The sequence below is a fragment of the Molossus molossus genome, unplaced genomic scaffold, assembly GCF_014108415.1.
Source record: "Molossus molossus isolate mMolMol1 unplaced genomic scaffold, mMolMol1.p scaffold_m16_p_5, whole genome shotgun sequence".
Classification (NCBI taxonomy): Eukaryota; Metazoa; Chordata; class Mammalia; order Chiroptera; family Molossidae; genus Molossus; species Molossus molossus.
Genome location: NW_023425388.1, coordinates 39,296,069 through 39,320,749, shown reverse-complemented (window position 1 = coordinate 39,320,749; position 24,681 = coordinate 39,296,069). Strand labels below are relative to the sequence as shown.

Here is a 24,681-nt window from a genome sequence, read left to right as displayed (position 1 = left end):
GTTAAGAAAGAAAATGAAAAATATCCAGAAAGCAAACTGGAACACATGGAAATATGTGATATAAATGACAGAGAATTCAGGATTGCAGTTCTGAAAATACTCAGCAAAATGCAAGAAAATACGAACAGGCAATTTAATGCACTCAGAAAACATTAATGAACAAAACAAGTACTTTATCCAAGAGATTGAAACTTTAAAAAAAAAGAAATCCTGGAGATGAAACATTCAATTAAAAAGATTAGGAGTGAACAACTGAGCATAGGAAACAGAGCCAGCCAGATGGAGGAAAGAATTAGTGATATTGAAGATAGAAATCTAGAAATAACACAGAGGGAAGAAGATAGAGACCTGGGCATAAAAAGGAAAGAAAGAAAAAAAGGGCTCTATGAAATATGACTCCATCAGGAAATGCAATATAAGAATAATAAGCATACCAGTAGAAGAGAGGGAGAAAAGAACAGAGAGCCTATTCAAACAAATTAGTGGATGAGAACTTCTTAAACCTATGGAAAGAATTAGGTCTTTGAATCCAAGAAACAAACAGAATACCTAGTTACCTTAACCCAAAGAGGCCCTCTCCAAGGCACACTGTATTAAAACCATCAAAAATTAATGACAAATAAAGTATTCTCAAAGCAGCCAGGGAAAAGAAGGAAGTGAACTACAAAGGAAAACCCATCCAGTTATCATCAAATTTCTCAGCAGAAACTCTACAAGCCAGAAGAGAGGAATCAAATATTCAAAAAACCAAAAGAGAGAAATTACCAACCAAGAGTAAACTATCCAGCAACGTTATCCTTTAAATATGAGGGAGAAATAAAGACCTTTCCAGACATATAGAAGCTAAGGGAATTTATCACCAGAAAACCTCCACTGCAGAAAATACTCAAAGAGGTTATCCTACCTGAAACAAAATGCATAAGGTCACAACACAAGATCACCAAAGAACTTACAGCATAAACAGGGATAATTTGTGACAACAAAAACATAAAGAGCAAAGAGTAAAGGTCTGAATTGGCAAAGGAAGATGGAGATAAGATACACTCACCGGAAACAAAAAACTATTGTATATATGCAACTTTCTTCTTCAAAAACCTAATGGTAACCACACACAAAAACCTCTATATCTAAGATACATAGATTAATTTTTAAAAAAAGGAAATAAGTATGGAAAACCACCAAACAAAAATGACAGACAGAAACACAAAGGAGACACAGAGCTGCCAGAAAATAAAGGATTAAATGGCTAGAGAAAATTGTCATACATCAATAATTACCCTACATGTAAATGAACTGAATTTATCAATAAAGAGGCACAGAGTAGAAGATTGGATCAAAACCAAAATCCAACCATTTGTTGCCTTCAATAGACACATCTAAGCTGAAAAGGCAAAGGTAGATTCAAAGTGAAAGGGTGGAAAATGATTCTCTAGGTAAATAACATCCACAGAAAAGTAGGTGCAGTCATACTTACATCTGACAAAATAGATTTCAAGATAACAAAGGTAACGGGAGACAAAGAGGGGCATTTTATAAAGATAAAGGGGGAAACTACATCAAGAAGACATAATACTTCCTAATACATATGCACCCAGTCAGAGAGTAGTGAAATATATAAAGCAACTACTCACAGAACTAGAGGGAGAAACAAACCAAAACAAAGTCGTAGTTGGGGAATTTAATAGTCCATTGACCACTCTAGATAGATCATCCAAACAAAAAAAAAATCAATAAAGAAATATCAGCCTTAAATGGCACATTAGACCAAATGGACACAAATGACAATTATAGAACCTTTAATCTCATATTATCAGATAATACCTTCTTCTCCAATGCACATTTAACTTTCTTAAAAATAGACCATATGTTAGGTCACAAAACTAGCCTCAAAAAATTGAAGAAGATTGAAATTATACTAAGCATATTCTCTGACTACAATGCCTTGAAATTAGAAATCAACTGCAAAAAAAAAGTAAAGAAATTCAGAAATATGTGGAGACTAAACAACTGAAAACTGATTTGGTCAAAGAAGAAATAAAAGGTGAAATCAAAAGATATATAGAAACAAATGAGAATGACAATATGATATATCAAAACTTCTGGGATGTAGTGAAATCAGTAATGAGAAGCAAGTTTATATCATTACAGGCCTATCTCAAAAAAACAAGAGAAATCCCAACTAAACAACCTAACATTACATCTTAAAGTACTAGGAAAAAAAAACAAAAGCAGCCCAAAGTCAGCAGAAGAAAGGAAATAATAAAAATTAGAGCAGAACTGAATGAAATAGAGAAAAACGACTATACAAAAAAAATTAATACAACAAAGAGCTGGTTCTTTGAAAAGATTAATAAGATTGACAAAACTGCTGTCTAGACTAAGGTAAAAACAAGTCCCATATAAACAATATCAGAAATGAAAGAGAACTTATCACAGACATCACATATATACAAAGAATCATACTAGAGTACCATGAAGGACTATATGGCACCAAATTCAGTAACCTAAAAGAAATGGATAAGTTCCTAGAAATATATAACCTTTCTAGACTAAATCATGAAGAATTAGAAAAGCTAAATAGACTGATCAGCAGTGAGGAAATTGAAATAACCATCAAAAACCTCCAAAATATATGATAAAAATCCAGGACCAGATGGCTTTACCAGTGAAGTCTACCTAACATTTAAAGAAGATTTAAAACCTATCCTTCTCAAACTCATCCAAAAAGTTGAAGAAGAGACAATACTTCCTAACACATTTTATGAAGCCAACATAACCCTGATAACAAAATCTGGCAGGGATGACACACACAAAGAAAGAAAACTACAGATCAATATCTCTAATGAATACAGATACAAAAATCCTAAACAAAACACTAGCAAACTGAGTACAAAAATACATTTTAAAAAATAATATATCACAATCAAGATGGATTCATTCCAGGTGCACAAGGATGGCTCAACATATGCAAATAATCAATGTATACACCACATTAACAAAAGTAAGGATAAAAATCATTATTTTTTCAATTGATGCAGAAAAACATTTGATAAGATACTACATACATTTATGGTTAAAACAATAAAATAGGAATAGAAAGAAAGTACCTCAACATAATAAAGGCCATACTTGACAAACTCTCAGATAATATTATACTCAATGCCAATAAAAACCTGAAAGCTTTTCCTCCAAAATCAGTAGCAAGACAAGGATGCTCACTCTTACCACTCTTATTCAGCATAGTTCTGGAAGTCCTAGCCAAAGCAATAAGACAAGAGAAAGAAATAAAAGGCATCCAAATTGGGAAGGAAGAAGTAAAAGTGTCACTTTTCGCAGCCAACATGATTCTGTACATAAAAAACCCTAAATACTCCACATACACACAAAAACTATTAGAAACTATAAGCAATTACAGTTAAGTTGCAGGATACAAAATCAGTGTACAAAAAGTGATTGCTTTCCTGTAGACTAACAACAGTACTTCATGAAAGGAAATGAAGAAAACAATTGTTCTTGCAATTACAACTAAAAGAATAAAATACCTAGAAATAAACTTAACAAAGAATGTGAAAGATCTATGTAACAAAAATTACAAAACATTATTAAAAGATGTTATAAGAGACACAACAAAATGAAAAGATATTCCACGTTCATGGATTAGAAGAATCAACATAGTTCAAATAGCCACCTCACCCAAAACAATATACAGATTTAATGCAATCTCCATCAAAATCCCAATGTCATTTTTTAAAGAAATAGAATGAAAAAAAAATCAGATTTGTATGGAATCACAAAAGGCTCCAAATAGCCAAAGCCATTCCAAACAGGATGGCATTGTCAGAGAAACAGACATACAAATCAATGGAACAGATTTGAGAGCCCAGATATAAACCACATGTATGTATGTAGATAATTTTTGACAAAAGAGCCAAAAACACACAGTGGAGAAAAGAAACCCTCTTCAATAAATGAAACTTAAAAATTAGAAAGCCACTTGCAAAAGAAATTAGATTACAGTTTGTCCCTATGTACAAAAACTAATTCAAAGTGGATCAATGACCTAAATATAAGATCTGAAAAAATAAATTGCATGGAAGAAATCATAGGTACTAAACTTATGGAACTTGGTTGTAGAGATCATTTTATGAATTTGACCCCAAAGGCAAGAGAAGTAAAGGCAAAAATAAATGGATAGGACTATATAAAACTAAAAATCTTCTGCAGAACAAAAGAAACTGACAGCAAAGCAGAGGCAAACAACCAAATGGGAGATGATGTTTATAAACAAGAGCTCTGACAAGGGGTTAATATCTAAAATATGTAAAGAACTTATATAATTCAACACCAAATAAGCAAACAACCAATTAAAAAGCGGGCAAAGGACCTAAAGAGATACATCTTCCAAAAAGATATACAAATGGCCAACAGATATATATATAAAAAGACGTTCCACTTCACTAGAAATTAGGAAAATGCAAATCAAAACTACAATGAGATACCACTTCACACCAGTTATAATGGCTATTATTAACAAGACAAGTAATACTAAGTATTGGAGAGGCTGTGTAGCCCTGGCCAGTTTGGCTCAGCGGTTAGAGCGTCAGCCGGTGGTCCGGAGAGACCCGGGTTCGGTTTCCGCTAAGGGCATGTACCTCGGTTGCAGTTTGTCCCCGGCCCTGGTTGGGTTGTGTGGGTGGCAACCACTCGATGTGTCCCTTTCACATCGATGTTTCTCTCTCTCTCTCTCTTCCTCTCTCTCCCTCCCACTCTATCTGAACAAAAAATGGAAAAATATCCTCGGGTGAGGATAAAAAATAAAATAAAATAAAATAAAATAAAAAGAGAGGCTGTGTAGAAAAGGGAACCCTCATTCACTGCTGATGGGAATGTAAACTGGTACAGCCACTATGGAAAATAGTCTGGCAATTCCTCAAAAATTTAAGAATGGAATTAACCATATGACCCAGCAATCCATTTCCTGGGTATCTACCCATAAAACTTGAAAACATATATTCACAAAGATATATGCACCCCTATGTCCAGTGCAGCATTATTCACAATGGCCAAGACATGGAGACAACCAAAGTGTCCTTCAGTAGAAGATTGGATAAAGAAGATGTGGTACATACACACAGTGGAATACTATTCAGCCATAAGAAAAGATAAAATACTGCCATTTGCAACAACATGGATGGACCTTGAAAATATGATGCTAGGTGAAATAAGTCAGTCAGAAAAAGCTAAGAACCATATGATTTCACTCACATGTGGGATATAAAACTGAAATTCGTAGATACAGACAGCAGTGTGGTGGTTGCCAAAGGGAAGGGAGGGTGGGCCAGAGTGGGCCTAATAGATGGTGATGGAAGATAACCTGATTTTGTGTGGTTGGCACACAGTACAATATACAGATCTCATATCACAGAAATGTGCACTTGAAATCTGTATGATTCTATTATCCAATGTGACCTCAATAAATGTAATAAAAATAAAAATAAAAAGTTTGCCAAAAAAACAAAAAACTGTTTCTGTCCTGTAGGAAATTGTGGTACTAAAAGCAAAAGAAAGATGGTGATAATAGAGATCCAGACTTTTATCTTGTGTCAAAACCTACAGTGCACACCTTTACACCAGGATGTGTGGAAAAATTTGGAAAAGAAATTCTTAGAGAGATAAATTTAGTTCTCTGCTTATAGTAGGTTAAGTTATTTGTCCCAATTCTTTGCCCCCACTCTCACAAATCATAGTATTTATTATATACATCCTCACCCCAGCTACGGTCCCAGTCCTTGACATTGGGAAGCCCTTGTGACTTGCTTTGAACAGCGGGTTGTTAGACCTGAAATGAGCAAGGCTTTAAATGTACTTGACCAGTTGTCTCACCCTTTTCTAATGTTGTCTTTTCTACGATAAAAACATGTCTTTGATAGCTGCTGTTGCAAGTCCTAGTTAAGCTGGAGTTAACTATCATCTTAGACCCAATCCTAGCTAAACATAACCTAGTTTGGTCAACCTTAGACAACCTGCGGTTACATAGATAAGAAATAATTGCATATTGGTGTATGCCAGTGAGTTTGGGAGTAGTTTGTGTTGCTGTGTTTTCATGACAATTGTTGACTTATGTACTGCTCCATAGGAGTTTGCTCCAAAATAATTAATACTGCTATCAATGTCCATGATAACTGAAGGAGAAATCAAGTGAATGGGAGTGAAATCAAGCCATGTATAGGGCAATGAATTTGTGGATTATTGGGGTTTTATTTCCCTTAATTCTTTAGTTCTTAAAAAATATGTCCTGTTGCCCTGGCCAGTTTGGCTCAGCGGTTGGAGCGTCGGCCTGCGGTCCAGAGAGACCCGGGTTCGGTTCCCGCTAAGGGCGCGTACCTCGGTTGCAGTTTGTCCCCGGCCCTGGTTGGTCGTGCGAGTGGCAGCCACTCAACGTGTCCCTTCACGTCGATGTTTCTCTCTCTCTCTCTCTTCCTCTCTCTCCCTCCCGCTCTATCTGAATAAAAAATGGAAAAATGTCCTCGGGTGAGGATAAAAAAATAAATAAAAAAAAATATGTCCTGTTAAAAGCATGTTGTTGTTTTTTTTATATCTGACTTGTCTTAGTATGGTTACCCCAACATTTCTAAAGAAAACATACCCTCCCAGACAGCCCAGCTTTCCCCACTTTAAAAAAAAAAAAAAATGAGGCTATGAAAAACACTTAATTAACATGAATATCAATTGGAAAATAAAGAAATCTGCCATTTATATATTAAGACCAAGGGTCCCACAAATTCCCAATTATTTTCAAATTCCCTTAAAATATTAATGTTAACTATACTGCTGTTCAGCAAAGGTGATGAAGAGGTAGACTAGAAACCCCCAGCCTAGGGAACTGGTAGTTCCTGCTGGACAGTCATTGCCCACCAGGCTGCTCACTGCCACCAGCCAAGGCCTTCCTCACTGGACCCCAGACAAGGACACTTGTGATCTTACCCCCCCAAAGCACCTCCACTGTGTTTGTTTTCTCATTCGCATGCCATATTTAGTCCTTTTCAACATTTCCACATGTTCTCGCCTTCTCTGATTCTTGAATTAGTCAACTACCTGTGTATAAAATGGGTGATTATAGAAATAAAGTGATTCATGTATGTAAAAGTTCCTTACCTGGCTACTCAATAAATGTTGCCTATCTCTCTTTTCCTGCCTATCCTACTATTTCTTAATGATTGTCCTTTGAGATATAATAAGCTATAAAGATAGATATAGATATATAGCTATAAGCCACTCAATATAGGAATGTAAATAAAGTGGTCATAAATAAGAAACTAGTGTTAATAATAGCTGTTGGGATTCACAATGATCTTTCTAGGGTTTGACTATGACTAATATTAATGGCCACATGAGCAGCACACTGTCTAAAGAACATAGGATCTAGGTGAGGATGAGAGAGCAGGTCTGGTTTTGAATCTAGGTCTAGAAATTACTGTCTGATAAGTTAGGACCGTCTCTTAAACCCAATTTCCACATCTGAGAATGGGAAATAATAGTGTTTAAGAAGATGCCATCTATAAAGGATAATATCTAATGAGATACTACATACAAAGGGCTTAGCACAGTGTCAAACACGTATCAGCACTCAGTAAATGCTAGCTATTATAATTATGTCCCAAGAGTTAACTATGTATGTGATAATATATTTACTTTATAATAAAAATAACTACTTCAAAATGAGCATGTTGTTAACATTCTTTTTATTTTAAAACCACTACATTTATGACCTGAAATGCAGGGACAAGAAGAAATGAAGCTATAATGTATTAATTAATCTCACTCCTGCCACATTTCTAATCTGCTTTACACATCATGTAGCTGGAATTTAGGGGTATACCAGAGAAAAAACCTGAAGGTTAATGTGTATCATCTACATGCTTCAGAGTATAAGCAAATTACTGGCTGGTCATATCAAGGTGAAACACAGAGGAATGAACACACTGGCCACACCTCTATTTGAAGGCTACCTGGGGGAATAAAAAAAAAGACTGAAGCACAGCCATTTCAACAAATAGGAGTGGGAGTGATTAATTACTTTTTACTGTCATTCAACAACTTGTCACCCAGGGAGTAACCTCATTTCTTCAATTCCCATAAATTTAATAGAGGTCACATCATGGCCTACTTGGCTGAAAAGCATTGCTTCTAAAACCCTGATGGTACTTTTAAGTCCGCTGATGTGTGAACATAATACTGTGCATCTCTTAGCTTCACATATTCTGTCTCTCCCATGGAGACACTTTAGTAGATCTATGTGGCACCATGTAGAAAGTTACAAGTGATGAGCTCTCTGATTCATTCCTCTTTCATGCAACAAGATGATAGAAAACTTAAAACCAGTGGGTGTTATTCTACAGTGTAGAGCTTCTTTCCTTTCTGTTAAGGGTATATAAAAGGTGTTTATTGAACTTGAAAACTATTAGTTATGAGGCCCTTTCAGTTGAACATTTAGTTTGGTATTTAAAAAGAAATTGTAAAGATCCCATTGAAAAATTTACAGGTAAGGATGGTAGTTTAGCTGTTGTGCCTAATTCTCATCCCACCATATGCATTAATCCCCATGAAGAAATTTTGAAAATGTAGGATAACAGCAAAAGATCTGCCAAACACCAAATAGAATTTTCAAAGGACAAAGCTCCAAGGAAGAACAGATGATAAAATTTAGATTATTGTACATATTTGTCTATTGCATGCCCAATTCAGAGATACGGGCTTTTTTCTTCTTCTTCTTCTTCTTCTTCGTTGACATTTAGGGAGAGAGGAAGAGAGAGATAGAAACATCGATGAGAGACAACATCGATTGCCCCCACTGGAGATTTGGCCTAACACCTGGGCATGTGCCCTGACCGGGAATTGAACCGATGACCTCTTGGTGCATGGGTCAATGGTCAACCACTGAGCCACACCAGCTGGGCGACACGGGCCTTTTGCAACGAGAATGTAGCAGTCCCCAGCTTTGTTCAAAGATTCATTTCTGGGACTCTTCATGCTATTTCACCCCCTAATTCCACTACTAGTACCTATCTTTTTTTATCTATGCATAAAATGTTAATCCCTTGAACATGGGGGAAATGGAAATTTACAAGCAGCAATTTTCTTCACCTTGAGATATGAAGTCAAAGATGTGGGGAAAGAAAGAGCAGTGAACTCTGGAGGCTGAAGTTTAGTAATTTTCCTTTCCAATTCTCCTGGCAGAGAAAGCTGTATATGCGAGGTTTAACAACACCTAGGTGAGCTGCAAGGAGAACCAAGGAGAACCACCAACCCAAATTCTAGAAAACATTTGGCATGGACCAGTCTCTTTTACAAACACAGGTCTATACAGTGAAGAAACAAACACACACACACACACACAAAAGAAAGCATTAAACTCAGGTGGAATCCAGAAGTCATATTTTCCAAAAGAAAATCATTATGTTGTAATAAGAAGGTCTAGTGAAAGTCTAACAGAAGTGATAGGTACTAAGACTTAAATAAAAATTTAAGAAATACATTAATTTAGGATAATGAACCTGATGTGGGATACAGAGAAGTTTCCATTAAAAAAAAAAAAAAAAATTAGTTCTAGCCTCTGCTACTAAGTGGGGCTAATCACTATTTACTTTTTTTGCATAGGTTTTAATACCTATTAAATGGAACAAATTTTATCTGCCTCATGGAAATATTAAGAAGTTAAATGTAAATATGTGCATGAAAATGTCTTAAAAATTATAAAAATGTATTAGCAATAAAGTCTTTAATATATTTTTAAGAGATTTTCCTCCACATTTCTGATTTCATTTTATCACTTATTGATTCTTTATTTGCTTCTAATTTAAAATTTATTCTTATAGTTATTTGCTATTTCTTATTTATTTCCTCCTATTCTCTAATTTCACTTTTTCAAAATAACCAAAAGAATACTGCTTTTTTATATTTCTTATTTTAAAATCTCTCGTATTTTTATTTAAGAGAGTATCTTCAGGATTAAATGTTGAGCTTTCTAGCTTCTTCAACTTTGGCTTCATTTCTTCTGTGTTGACTTCATTCTCAGGCAGAAATGTGTTTCCTATAGCAAAGAAGGATCCCTCAACACTAAGTTCCTGCTGTCGTAACATCCACACCTTGGAAACGGCTACCACCTCAGGTAGAGGCAGTTGTCTTAATGAGCTCGATTCTGTAGGATGAGGAAAGAAATACAGAACATGCCAAAACACAGGCTTCCCTGGCTGAGCTCTTGGAAATTAACATGAAAAATAATGTGAAATGGAAGACAAATGGTAAAGCAACTGAGAAGATAATTTATAAATAAAGAAATATAAAATGACTAGCAAATATGGAAAAAAGGTCTAGTCTTACAAGTAACTAAGGAAAGCGGGTGGTAAAGTTTTTTTCTTTTTCAAAAAAAATTATTTTATTGATTTCAGAGAAAGAGGAAGGGACAGGGAGAGAGAGAGAAACATCGATGAGAGAGAACATCAATTGGCCGTAACATTGATGAGAGAGAACATCGATGAGAGAGAACATCGATTGGCCGCCTCCTGCATGCCCCTCACTGGGGATTTGGCCCACAACCTAGGCATGTGCCATGACTGGGAATTGAACCGGTGACCTCTTGGTGCATGGGTAAACATTCAACACCAAAGGAGCTAAAGTTTTCTTCTTTATAGGCTTCACTTATTTATTTATTTCCATCAGGGACAGTTATTTATTTTTTTAATTATTAATAATTTTTTTATTACAGATGTTCCTCCTTTTTCCCCATTGACACCCTCTTCCCGGCTCCCCCCTCCCTCCACATTCACCGCACTGTTGTCTGTGTCCATTGGTTGTGCACATATGCATATAAATTCTCTGGTTTATCTTTTCCTGCCCCCTTACTCCCCTTCTCTCTGAGGTTTGTCAGTCTGTTCCCTACTTCCATGTCTCTAGATCTGTTTTGTTCATGAACTTATTTTTTATTTTATTTATTTTTTTATTTTTGGTACATGCCCCTAGTGGGAACCGAATCTGGGACTCTCTGGTCCGCAGGCCAACGCTCCAACCGCTGAGCCAAACTTGCCCGGGCTCATCAACTTATTTTGTTCATTATATTCCACTAATAAGTGAGATCATGAGATACTTGTCTTTCTCTGATTGGCTTATTTTGCTTATTATAATACTCTCCGTGTCCCTCCATGTCGTATCGAAGAGTAACAGATCTTTCTTCCTTAGAGCTGCATAGTATTCCATTGTGTAAAAGTACCACAGTAAAGCAGGTAGTCAAGTTTTAAAGAGCAACAGTAAGCCCGTACCTTCTTAAATAGTTTTTGACAAAAGAGATGGAAATAAGAGCTTTTAATTTTTTCTTGAGTAACACACAGAAACATACAACAAACTTATATACAAGAAAAACTAAAATAAATAACCTAGGTATTGAACTACAGATATTAGTAGAAGATCTACAGAAGGGGGAAAAAAAAAAGAAAGAAAGAAAGAAAGAAGCAAAAAATAACAAGGCCCTGGCCAGTTTGGCTCAGCGGTTGAGCGTGGGCCTGTGAACCAGAGAGTCCCGGGTTTGGGTCCTGCTAGGGGCACGTACCACAGAAAAAAAAAATATCAAGGCCAACAGAAAAAAACAAAAGACTAGTGAATTAGAAAGCATAATGGAAGAATTAGTAAATTAATCTAAGAGTTTGTTCTATTTAGAGAAAATAAATGGCCAGTCTAGCTAAATCAACCCGGTGGGGGGGGGGGGACTACATAGTATTGAGAGGAGAAAGGAAATGCCACCGCAGTTACACAGGCATTTGAAACGTTCTGAGACTGTAGCATTCTCCACTGTAAGGACACATTTTAAAATGAGTGAAACTGGCCCTGGCCGGTTAGGCTCAGCAGTTAGAGTGTCGGCCTGCGGTCCAGAGAGATCAGGGTTCGGTTCCCGCTAAGGAACCAATTCTAATGTACCTCAGTTGCGGTTTGTCCCCGGCCCTGGTTGGGTTGTGTGGGTGGCAGCCACTCCATGTGTTCCTTCCACGTCGATGTTTCTCTCTCTCTCTCTCTCTCTCTCTCTCTCTCTCTCTCTCTCTCTCTCTCCCTCCCACTCTATCTGAACAAAAAATGGAAAAATGTCTTTGGATGAGGATTTAAAAAAAAGAAAAGAAAAGAAAAATAAATAAAATAAAATGAGTGAAACTGATCATTTTCTAGGAAAACAAAATTGATGCAAAACATTAAAATCCTGAACAGAACAACTATTAAAAAAGAAAAGAAAAAAAAAACAAACGTGAAAGGAGCTATACTCAATCTTTTCAACTATTTATTTCAAAATGTTTCAGTCAATTGAAAAAGATGGGAATCCTTCCAAATTGTTTTACAAATCTAGGACAAGCCTGATACCAAAATGTGATAAACATAATTCAAAGTAAATATGTATTTGAGAAAAATGTAATTATACATTTACTAAATGAAAATAAGTCACTAAAAATTAGAACAACCCAGCTTAAAAATGAAGAAAATTCATGAACAAACATCATACATATACATGTGGCCAATAAATGTGAGGTTGAGCTAGTAATCAAATTAAAGTGAAATAAATTAGCATTGCTAATACTTAGTATGGGTGACGATGTAGAGAAACAAGAATTTAAATAAATTGTTGGTAAAACTGTAAAACTTATTTGAAGAGCACTCTCTGATGTATATTCTAAAATATTTTTTTGAATTGTATTGTATACTCCTGACTCTGCAATTCTAATATATAAGGAGAAATTATAACATTTAGAATATAACAGTTTGGAAATGATTAAATGTGTGGGCCAGGATGTATATACAAGGCTGTTCTATGGACATTATTTATGATGTTGAAAACTTTTAATGTCACTACAGAAAGTTCTCTCTATGGAAAGCATCAAATGAGGATCTAGTAAAATTATGCAGTTATTTTAAAATGGTATACATCTAAAGACTATACTTTCAGAGATCATTTCTATTGTTTGTTAAAAATGCTATACATCTTTATTTATTAACATGGAAATGATAATAATATGTTCAAAGAAAGAAACAGTTTACATAATAGTATGGATAACTAATAACAATTTTTGTAAATGGATAACTAGCCAGCTAACTAGATAGATAGATAGATAGATAGATAGATAGATAGATAGATAGATAGATAGATAGATATGGATAGATATATCCACAACAAAATCTAACAGTGGTCATTTTTTAATAATAGAGTCATGTATGTACTTTCTTCTTTATAATTTCTTGTTTTTTTCCTTGTTATTGAATTTGTTGAGGTGACACTGGTTAACAAAAGTTTATAGGTTTCAGGTGCACAATTCCACAACACATCATTGGTACATCGTACTGTGTGTTCACCACCCCAAGTCAAGTCTCCTTCCATCATCATTTTCCCCCCATGCCCTCCTCCACCTTCTCCCACCCCGCCCCCAGCAGTCATCACACAGTTGTCCATGTCTATGAGTTTTTTCTCTCTCTTTTTTGCTCAATTCGTCCACTCTCCAAACCAGCTCCTCAACCACCCCCTTTTACATCAGTCACCCTGCCCTTTCTCCAAGTCTGTCTCTATTTTGCTTGTTAGTTCATTTTAAGTGAAATAAGCCAGTCAGAGAAAGCCATGTACCATATGATCTCACTCATATGTGGAACTTAATGAACAAAATGAACTTTATAATTTCAATTTTCTACATTTCTAACAGTTCAGTAGAGTTCTTTACACTATCAGTGGTGAAAAACTTGTGATGTTTGGTTTTATTTGGGTCCCAATCTGTTATGGACTACTTTATCAAATATAATAAGGAATTACTAGAAAAAAATAAGTCATAAAAAATACAAAACCTAACATTTTTATCTTAAGATTCAACAGACATATTTCTCTGTTGAATTTCTAAAAAGTTTCTAAATGCTTACTCTCTGTGATGTAGGTATCTCATCATGGATCAGTAGTTCATGGGATGACACTGTGTGGCGTTGATGCAGTGATCAAAGACATAGATCAGCGATTTTCAACCCGGTGCAGTGCACACTGTGGGCTGCAAGAAATTTTAAAACGTGCAATACCTGACCATTTAGTCAGGGGCACTGACCTCTTTTCCTTGACATTGCCAAAAAAAATGACAACAGTCCGCACAATAGCCATCCGGTGTGACTGAATCAAAATTTACCTTTTTTTGCCAGATTGACAATAAAATATATAACATATTTTTGGTGTGCCACAGAATTTCAGTAATTAGTTTCTGTGTGCCATGACATGAAAAAGGTTGAAAATCACTGACATAGACTCTAGTGCCAGACATCTCAGTGTAAATCCCGGTTCCTAATTCTATGGCCTGAGCAGATTGCTTAAACTCTGAACTGCAGTTTTCCCCGTAAAATGAGTGCTACGAATTGAATGTTTGTGTGCTCCCCAAATTTGTATGTTGAAGCCCAATCCCCCTATGCAGTGACATTTGGAGGTGGGTCTTTGGGGGTTATTAGGCCATAAGGGTGGAGTCCTCATGAATGTGTGAGCGCCTTTACAAAGGAGCCCACGTGAGTCCCATCACTCTCCTGCCATATGAGGCAACAATGAGAAGCTGGCAGTTTGCAACGTGAAAGGAAGGTCCCCACCAGCACTCGGCCATGCTGGCACCCTGATCTTGGACTTCCCAGCCTCCAGAACTGTGAGAGATAAATGTTTGTTTTATAAGTCACCCAGTCTATAGTATTTTGTTTTAGCAGTCTGAACTAAGACAGTGGGCATGAAAATAGCGCTTCATATGGTGATTATTAAATGAGGTAACAGATGTAGAACACTAGAACATTGCTTGTAATGTATTGAACTATTTAAATGTTTGCATTCATTATCACTAGTATTGCTTTTATAAAAAAGTAGAGTGGAAAATAAAGCCAAGGATGTAGCAGATAATCTTGAGACACTCTTCTAGAATGCAGAAATAAAATAAAATTGGAAAGCCTAAAGAATAGAGATGGAATATGCAACTTAAGAACTACTTCATTAAAAAAGAAAACATAGCCATTGGAATGGGACCAATAATCAAAGATGTAACTGGAAAAAACTTCTAAGCCTAAAAAAAGTCTGAGTATGAAAACACAGGAGACACAAAGAACTTACCTCTTTTCAGGCAGAATAGATTAATATAGAACACATTGGGTACATGGTAATAATTTGAATTATAAGAAGAGAAAAAATACTATATATTGGGGAAAAGAAAGACATTTCAACACAGGAAGGTCTTTAAAATTATGTCTGGCCCTGGCCGGTTTGGTTCAGCGGTTAGAGCGTCGGCCTGCGGTCCTGAGAGACCCGGGTTCGGTTCCCACTAAGGGCGCGTGCCTCGGTTGCAGTTTGTCCCCGGCCCTGGTCGGTTGTGCGGGTGGCAACCACTCGATGTGTCCCTTTCACATCGATGTTTCTCTCTCTCTCTCTCTCTGTTCCTCTCTCTCCCTCCCACTCTACCTGAACAAAAAAAAAAAAATGGAAAAATGTCCTCGGGTGAGGATAAAAAAATAAAATTATGTCTGATTTCATAAAAAAGTATTGTGTTTCTTCTTTTCTGCATGCTAAATACAAAAATATAAATGCAGAACTATGTATTTACAAGAAATGGTTATGTCTCAAGAAATGTATACTCAGCCACATTCATTTACAAGTGTAAAATATATTCTCAAGTATTCATAAGAACAGAAAAGTTAACATCCTCAGAACCCCTCCTGAAAAAAGGAGGGTGCTGCTAACAGAGAGATTATTAAGAAAAAATATTAATTATACAGAAGTCATTATACAAAAAGATGTACCAACTTTCCTCTGGGAATATCACTAAACACAATCCTCATCTCATAGAAACATAATGAGAATATGGAGAGAAAATGCATCCTTTCACAATGGCTTCTGAATAAAACTTCAGAGCAAACCGCATTATTTCTTAACCCCCATTATAGAAATCAGTCTATAATTTGACAAGAAAAACCTATTAAAAACTTTCCCTCAGATATGATTTATCTTTTCATCTAAAATCCCAGTTAAAGATGATTATAACTATGCTTAAAGGAAAGGCAGGAGGAATAAAATGAAGGACAGCTAGATCTTTGCATGATTATTTTTTTAAATTAATTTATTTTTGTTACAGATGTTTCTCCTTTTTCCCCCATTGACACCCTCCTCCTGATCCCACCCCTGCCAGCATTGTCTATGTCCATTGGTCAGGCATACATGCACATAAGTTCTTTGCTTTATCTCTTCCCTTTCCCTTGCCCCCCTCCTGAGGTTTGTCAGTCTGAACCCTACTTCTATGTCTATTTTGTTCATCAGCTTATTTTATTCATTATATTTGACAAATAAGTGAGATCATGTGATATTTTTTCTATTAAACTCTACTTTGAGATCATTGTAGATTCATATGTAGCTGCAAGAAATAATTCAGAGAGATCCCATGTACTCTTTATGCAGTTTCTCCCAATGATAAGATCTTGCAAAACTGTAGTAAGGTATCACCACCAGAATACAGTGTGAGGCAAAAGTAGCTTTACAGTTGTGAGTACACGAAACACAATTTATTCTTGTATTGTTTTTTTATTAATTACTGTATTATTTTCCATGTGAACAATTTTAAACCTACTCTTGTTCCACTCTCTATTAATACTGATGCAAGGGCCATCAATCTAAAATTTCTCCATCTTTATATACTCTGTGTGTGTATTTAGTTCTGTTGAGTTTTGTAATGTGTTGATTTGTGTCACCTCGGTTCTATCCGTACAAGGTTCTTTCCTGTTGTTTTCATAGCCACAGCACCTGTTCCATCCCTAAGCCCTCATAATCACTAATCTTTTCTCTATTCCTGTAATTTTCTCATGCAATCATACAGTACGTAACATTTTGGGATTGGCTTTTTTCTCTCTAACCCTAATTCCCTAGAGATTCATTTAAGTTCTTATATATATCACTCATTGGTTCTTTCTTGTTACTGAGTAGTATCACATAGCATTGATGTACCACAATGCATTCAATCATTCACCCATTGAAGGACATCTAGATCGTTTCTAGTTTGGGGCTATTGTGAATTAAGTTGCTATAAACATTCATGTATGGACTTCTGTATGAGCATAAGTCTTTATTTCTCTATAATAAATATCTAGGGGTGCAATTGTTGAATTGTATCATAGTTGCTTGTTTAGCGTTTTAGGAAACTGCCAGTTTTCTCCAGTGGTTGTACCATCTTAATTTCTATCACCAATGTGTGATTGATCCAATTCCTCACCATTCTCAGCTTTTGGCAATGTCATTATTTTTCATTTTAGCCATTCTGATGGGCATGTAGTGATATCCCACTGTACTTCTAATTTGCATTTCTCTAATGACTAATGATGTCAAACAATAAACATTTGGGACATATTTTTATATGCTTATTTGCCATCTGCATGTCCTCTTCAGTGAACTATATAGTCATGTCCTTTGCCCAATTTCAAAATAGACTGTGTTAGGGTATTTTTACTGTTGAGTTTTTATTCCATTATGGCAAGATAATATAGTCAATGAGTTCAATTTCTTTTCAATTTTGGGGTGGCTTAGAATATGTTTTATATCAGTAGCTTTTCCATGGATGCTTGACAAAAATATTTATTCTGCTGTTGCTAGGTGGAGTACTCTAAATACTGAATGTGTCGATTATATCCTGTTGGTTGATTTTGTTCATATCTTCTATATCTTTGCTGATTTTTTTTCTAGTATTTCTATCATTTGATGAGAGGGGGACATTGAAATATCCAACTATAATTGTAACATAAATATATTTTAATATATTTTAGATTTTAATTGAAAACATAAAAACAAGTAGAGCACATAAAAAGGAATGCAAAATTACATATAATGTGTAATTTATTATGATACAAATACATGTAGAAAAAGTATGCCAAAATTAATGGCAATTATACATGGTGAGAGGGTTATAGATAACATACTCTCCATCTTTAGAGTTTTTTTTTGTAAGTTCCAAAAACAATATTAAAAAATCTTTAAAATTACTGGTTGAATGGATAACATATATCTTAATTTGCTGATATTTGATAACTCAAACAATGCCATATTTTGTTCAAGATTTATTGTCCTCCTTAGATCTTAAGGGATCACTCAAAATTATGTCCAAGAAATATAGTGGGCAAACACTCACCATATACTATTTAATTAAAGGGGAATCTATTAACAATATCAATCTTAGTAATTATGATCCTATTTTTTTTGAAATATGTGGTTGTGTTTTTAAAAATGGGACCCATAGCATAATAATTAACATTGGTTATTTCTGTTATTAGTGGGAAATGCATAATTTTTATCTGTGTTTTTAACAAATCTTGAAATTCTGGTGTACAGTACCATAATTTTTGAAAATAGGTGTGATATTTATTTCTTAAAATAACTGCAATACCTTAGAAAAAAGTATTTAATGAAGTATTATCATTTTATTTTCAAAAATTATCAAATATGTTTTATAAAATATGTATTTTCTTATTAAATGTGAGCTTGTGATTTTAATTTACTATTGAAATTTCATTTAATGTCTAACTACTTATCAAAACAGCAACTAAACCCATAAAAGGATTTCATTGCATTTTCCCTTTAATAATATGCTTTAAATTTGTCCATGTTTCATTCAAAAATATTGTAAGGCTTCATTTTGAAATAAAAAAACTGACACCTGATATTATTTTTTCTAATTAAAAATTTTCTCACTGATATATCAGGTAGTTTAAAAGTTTCTTACCTTATCTCTATAAGTTATTTCCTCAAAGACTTGGTGTATAGTTTTAGACAACTATTAATGTGAACAAAATCATTTTTCCTACATTCAAGCAAATGTATACCAAATTAAAGTCCTTCATCTTCCGGAGAATTAACTTCGCAGTCTTTGCAGATGCCTGCGTAGAAATTTTAAAATTCAGTGAAATGCCTGGACTGCTTTTTATAATCATGATATCAGTGTTTTGTCTACATTTACATATAATTCTACCTTTAAATTCAACATATTCCATAAATGTTTGCCTTATTGCAAAGCTTACCTCAAAGATATACCACTTTGGCAAAAACAAATAAAGTAATCTTTGATAAAATCAAGAACGTTCTCTATCTTACAATACCTGATTGATAAAACAAGATTACTACAGCTATGCATAAAAACCTACCCAGCAGGCTGCCTGTTTTCCATTTTAATGCGAATTGAAAAATTATCTTTGTCTTTCAGTGTGGTCTCACAGTTTGGTTTTATGAAGTACTCCCTTTAGTGTGTTAAGATTGATTATTTTTATTTCTTTTCTGGCCTCAAGTCTCATAGAAGTAGAAAATATTACAGACATTCGATGATAAGGCATTTTAGTCTTCCCTTAGTTTTGGTGTTCAGAGACAAAGCCTTTAATATTATTAAATCTGGAGGTTGGCTTCCTCTTGCTGTGTTGGATCTGAATGTCCTCACGGAAGCAACCCCTTCTACTCTCTCAGTGACCCCCATTCATCCCACAAGAAGTGTGCTTGAGAAAGGAAGCTGTTTGCTCCACCACCTTAAAGAGGAATACAGCCCTGGCTGGTTTGGCTCAGCGGTTAGAGCGTCCACCTGCGGTCCAGAGAGACCCGGGTTCGGTTCCCGCTAAGGGCACGTACCTCGGTTGCAGTTTGTCCCCGGCCCTGGTTGGTCGTGCGGGTGGCAGCCACTCGATGTGTCCCTTTCACATCGATGTTTCCCTCTCTCTCTCTCTCTTCCTCTCTCTCCCTCCCGCTCTGTCTGTGCAAAAAGTGGAAAAATGTCCTCGGGTGAGGATAAAAAAAAAAACATGGGAAAAAAAATAAAAAGAGGAATACAGACAGACGGGGCTGACTAGAGGGAGGCAAAAGAAGGGGTACGGGGATATCTGTAATACTCTCCTACAATAAAGATAAATTTTTAAAAATATATGAAATGTGTGGCTTGTTTGTTTCTTTGTGTTGTTTCTATAACATTGAAGAGTCCAGGAGGTTTGGGTATGTAAGGCTTGAAAAAATAATGCTGATTTTATTTAGAATATAAAATTATTCAAGAAGTCCTAGCATTTTAATACTGTGATGTATACTAACAAACAAAACTACACAGTAGAAAAGAACAGAGATGCAGATGCCCTGCGCACAGTCACTAAACAGAAGGTGCAGTTTTTCCTTTCCCATCAGCCTTGATTCCAAGAACAGCAGAAAATTCTGAGGGGGTGAGAGTGCTGAGCTACACTTGTCATATTATTGACACTCCTTACTATTTGGGGTTCTCCAAAAAAAAATTGTTTTTTCTCTACAGTTTATTCATAGTGTCCAGAAACCAGTGGCTTCCTGGAATTTTTATTAAGAATTCCACATTCTTGCCATGTTTTTCAGATACTGTGGCCTCTGCCAATAAATTCTAATAAATTTTTACTTCTTTTCTTTCAATAACATCCTAGAGAACATGATTCAGACTCAAATTAATCACCGATCATGTTAATGGCTCCTAGGAGTTTACTTCCGATACCTCTTATTCCATTAAATCAAACTTGATAGTGTGCTAGATCATTGCTCAGCTGGGTTTCCATAAAAGCACTGGTATTTAATATAATTTATACCTGGTTTTCTGTGAAGGTCTTTGCTTATTGTGTGCTTTATTTTTAAAACATTCTTAGCAAATGACACTCCTTTAAAATAGATCATACTTCTAAAACATTTTACAGTTAAATGTGTTACTTATTTCATATTACAGTCACATAATAGTGAACAAAAACAATTTATTTAATTTACAATCAAAATATTAATATTTTACTTGTAGTTTGGTAAAGGAGGTGTACATATATATGTTTTACTTATTTAAAAGATAAATTATATTCCAAGATTACTAGAATATATAAAGTGTTGTATTTTTTTAAGCTTTGCAGCAAAGGGGCAGTTCTGGGAAAACCATTTGAAGCATCTGCTGAAGATATAGCAAGCGTAGCAAGTTTCATTGAGACAAAGCTTGTTATATGCTATCTACGGATGAGGAAACCTGACCTTGCCTTGAATCATGCACACAGGTAAAATGAAATATTAATAACCAAAAGTAAGTACTATCTATGCAAGCAAAGATATTATGTGAACTTGTGTTATTAATTTCCATTCCACTGAAATTTCAGGACAAAACAACAAAACATTTCTTCATGACTTGATCTATGTTAAGCTAGGCGATCATAGATACCACAAAGAGCATCTCAAAACCTAATGAAAGAAATAGACGTAAATGACTATTTCAAAATGCAGGGCAAAATAAAAAGGCAAATAACTGTGGTAGCAAACTATTATAGGAAGAAAGGAGGGAGCAAATAAGGTAAGTAAGGGAGGTGATACTCAAGGATAAGAGAATTTCCAGAATTGTACAAAATACGGAGAATGGTGGAGAGGAATTCTGACTGTGAAGCCTGGGCCTTGAAAGTTTGTTGCTTATTTTGGGGGATGGCATAGCAATCCCAAGGATGCTATGCAGGGCGTTAGAGCTGTCCATGGGTATGAAACAGTTTTTATCTATGTCCTTAACAGTTTGTTTTTTTATTTTTATTACTTTTCAGAACTCTGTATTGTTACATTATCTTGTGACTTCCCAGAACCCCCAGGCCTATTTTTTTCTATAAAATTATTCCTCTCTCATGGCCTGTTTCTTAAAAGCTTGCTCTTCTCCTGGGTAATAATCAGTTTAATCTATATCAAAGATAAAGTGATTCTGTTACACTTTTCAAATAACTCTTTCGTTAGAATTATGATGTTTCTATCCCTCCCTGCCTGCCTTAGAGCAACTTACCTAGAACATCCGTCTTGTCCATTCTCAGTCTGTGTTCTTTTGAATACAAACAGCAAAACTAACACCAACATGAAAGAAAAATCCCTGCCCTGTTAACCACAGGAAACACAACTATCAGTCATATTATGACCTATGATGTAAGCAGGAGATCTGCCAACATAGTAAAAGTCACTTACAACTCCACATCCACGAATACATGCAAGTTCTGCCTGAGATTCTTCAAGCCCTGAAGAGACGTCTAGCTTGTAGGCTTAAGATCGACATCAAGGACCTGCAGGCAATACATTCGACTTGAAATTCACAAGATAACCTGTGTGGAAAATATTTTCCTGTTTAAATAAACTACAGAACCTAAGGCATATTCTCTTTGGTGCTGAAAGAAAATTCATCTCCCTATAGTTTCCAAACCCGGTATCAGGACATATGGCCTGTGCAAGAATTATATTCCATTTCCATTTAAAAGAACCAATATTGGAAATGGAAGCTGTGTTTTAGTGTGTCAAAGTATTGGAATATCTGGGCTACTAGGGTGACTTGTGAGCACTTTGGGGAAAATATTTGAAATTGGGGTTAGCCCAGAAGATCTATAGGCATATGTAAACTATAATGAATTGAAATGCACTAAATTATGTATCACCTTCTTCGTGGCTTTCACTACAGATAGAAAGGGCCCTGGATATCAGAATAGTTTGATGAATTTTCAAATCACTTATTATACAAGGGTTCCATCTGGTATGGTCAGGTCAAAGTTCTATTGAGTATTATAAAAATAAGAAATGAGCCCTGGCCGGTTTGGCTCAGCGGTTAGAGCGCCCGCCTGCGGTCCAGAGAGACCCGGGTTCAGTTCCCGCTAAGGGCATGTACCTTGGTTGCAGTTTGTCCCCGGCCCTGGTTGGTCGTGCAGGTGGCAGCCACTCGATGTGTCCCTTTCACATTGATTTTTCTCTCTCTCTCTCTTCCTCTCTCTCCCTCCCACTCTGTCTGTACAAAAAATGGGAAAATGTCCTCGGGTGAGGATAAAAAAATAAAAAAATAAATAAATAAATAAATAAATAAATAAATAAGAAATGAACATGTTTCAAAAATTCCTCTAAAATCCAAATATAAGATACAATTAAATGCTACAATTCCTGAGGATGAAAGAACTACCTAAAATAATTTCACTATTTAGACTTTAAAACTTTTGTTTTAAAACTAAGAGTGCTCTTTCAAGACCTTGAAAATTGCTGAGGGGAGGATATATAATGGTGAATAGTGAAATCATCTTCCTTATATGCTAGATTTAATTTTTGTATCCTTTTTATATTTTAAAATAATGTTTGCTTCTGTTTCTAAATTGAAAATTAAGTAAGAAATGCAAATCAATAGAGGTTAAACAGCCAATTCATACAATTAATAATGCACCATGTGAAATAAATCATTTTACTGGGCTTGCCATATTGCAGAACTGTATAAGTAAGTGCATATAATTCTAGTATTGAAATGTTTTCAAAGAGCTCAGATTTAAAAGCAGACATTGAAATACAATCAATATATTTCTAAATTAATCAGGATACTCAGTCTATAAATAGCTTAAAACCATTAGTTATACTCTGAATGCAAAATGTTGCCTTTGTATTATTATCATATTGTGATGATTGATTCTAATCATGAATCAAAATTAAAATATTCCTTTTTGCATTTATTTGCATTTGCCTAAGCATCCTTTCTTTAATTTTATGTAAATGTGAAGTCTTCTGCATATCGTTCATTTGCAATAACAAAAGATATTTGTTAACACAAAAATTAGCTTAAAACTATCATGTAGTTTGTTTCTGATAAAAATAAATGCATGTTGTTTTGTCATGTAGAAGACTATGAGACCATAACTTTACAGTTTTCAGTTCAACAAAGATATATTTTAAAAATAATTAGGTGGGGTCTGGCTGGTGTGACTCAGTGGTTGAGCGTCGACCCATGCACCAAGAGGTTGTTGGTTCGATTCCTGGTCAGGACACATGCCCAGGTTGTGGGCCTGACCCCAGTGGGAGGCATGCAGGAGGTGGCAATCGATATTCTCTCCCATCAATATTTCTATATCTCTCTCTCCCTTTCCCTTTCTCTCTCTCTAAAAAATCAATAAAGAAAAATAAGTAAAATTAATTAGGTGAGTATTACCATTTGAATATGATGAAAAGTGATACAAAGTCTCTAGAAATAATTATTAACAAAAATATATTTTTTATTTTAATAACATATTCAACGTGGCAAACATGGACATCATTTTTTTTTTTTTACTTTAATCAAGAGTGATACCTAAATTCACCAGTCAAACATATCAAGTCTGTACTTCATTAAACTAGTGTCATTGTTTATCAGCAGGTGTTTTGAACATTCTAGACTGATTTCTAATTACTGGTAACTTATCAAGAGTAGAAATTCTTCTATAACTCTTTTCCCATCATATAATTATATCTTGATGTATATAATTGTAAAGATTCTAATGATGCATGTCGCTTGTTTGCATATTTCTCACCTTTAGATTTTTGTTTTTGTTGCAGAATTTTTATGCCACACGGTGGCAAACAAATGAAGTGCAAATACTGAATATGTGGAAAAGATTCTGTTTTCAAAATTGCTTTATAATGGTGATATCTACATTCATTCATTCATTCAACATATATTTATTGACTTCCTACCAAGAGCCTGTGCTAGGTAGTGAGGAGGCCATTGTAAACAGGAAATATATGGTATTTATACATAGTGGAAAACTAGCCAACAAAGTTAAAAATAAATATTAATAAATCTATGAGAAAAGAGTATGATAAATATTATGAAGAAAATAAACATAATTTCATGTTACAGA

The 24,681-nt window shown here is 35.0% G+C and overlaps 1 protein-coding gene across 1 annotated transcript in view; it reads left to right on the top strand.

Annotated features, from left to right (window-relative positions):
* SPATA16 (spermatogenesis associated 16) overlaps window positions 1–24,681 on the top strand; it is a 218,291-nt gene that overhangs the window by 40,944 nt on the left and 152,666 nt on the right. The window contains exon 2 of the mRNA XM_036243294.1: window positions 20,933–21,078. Within this exon, the coding sequence (XP_036099187.1) occupies window positions 20,933–21,078 (146 nt within the window). The remainder of the gene's footprint in view (window positions 1–20,932; window positions 21,079–24,681) is intronic.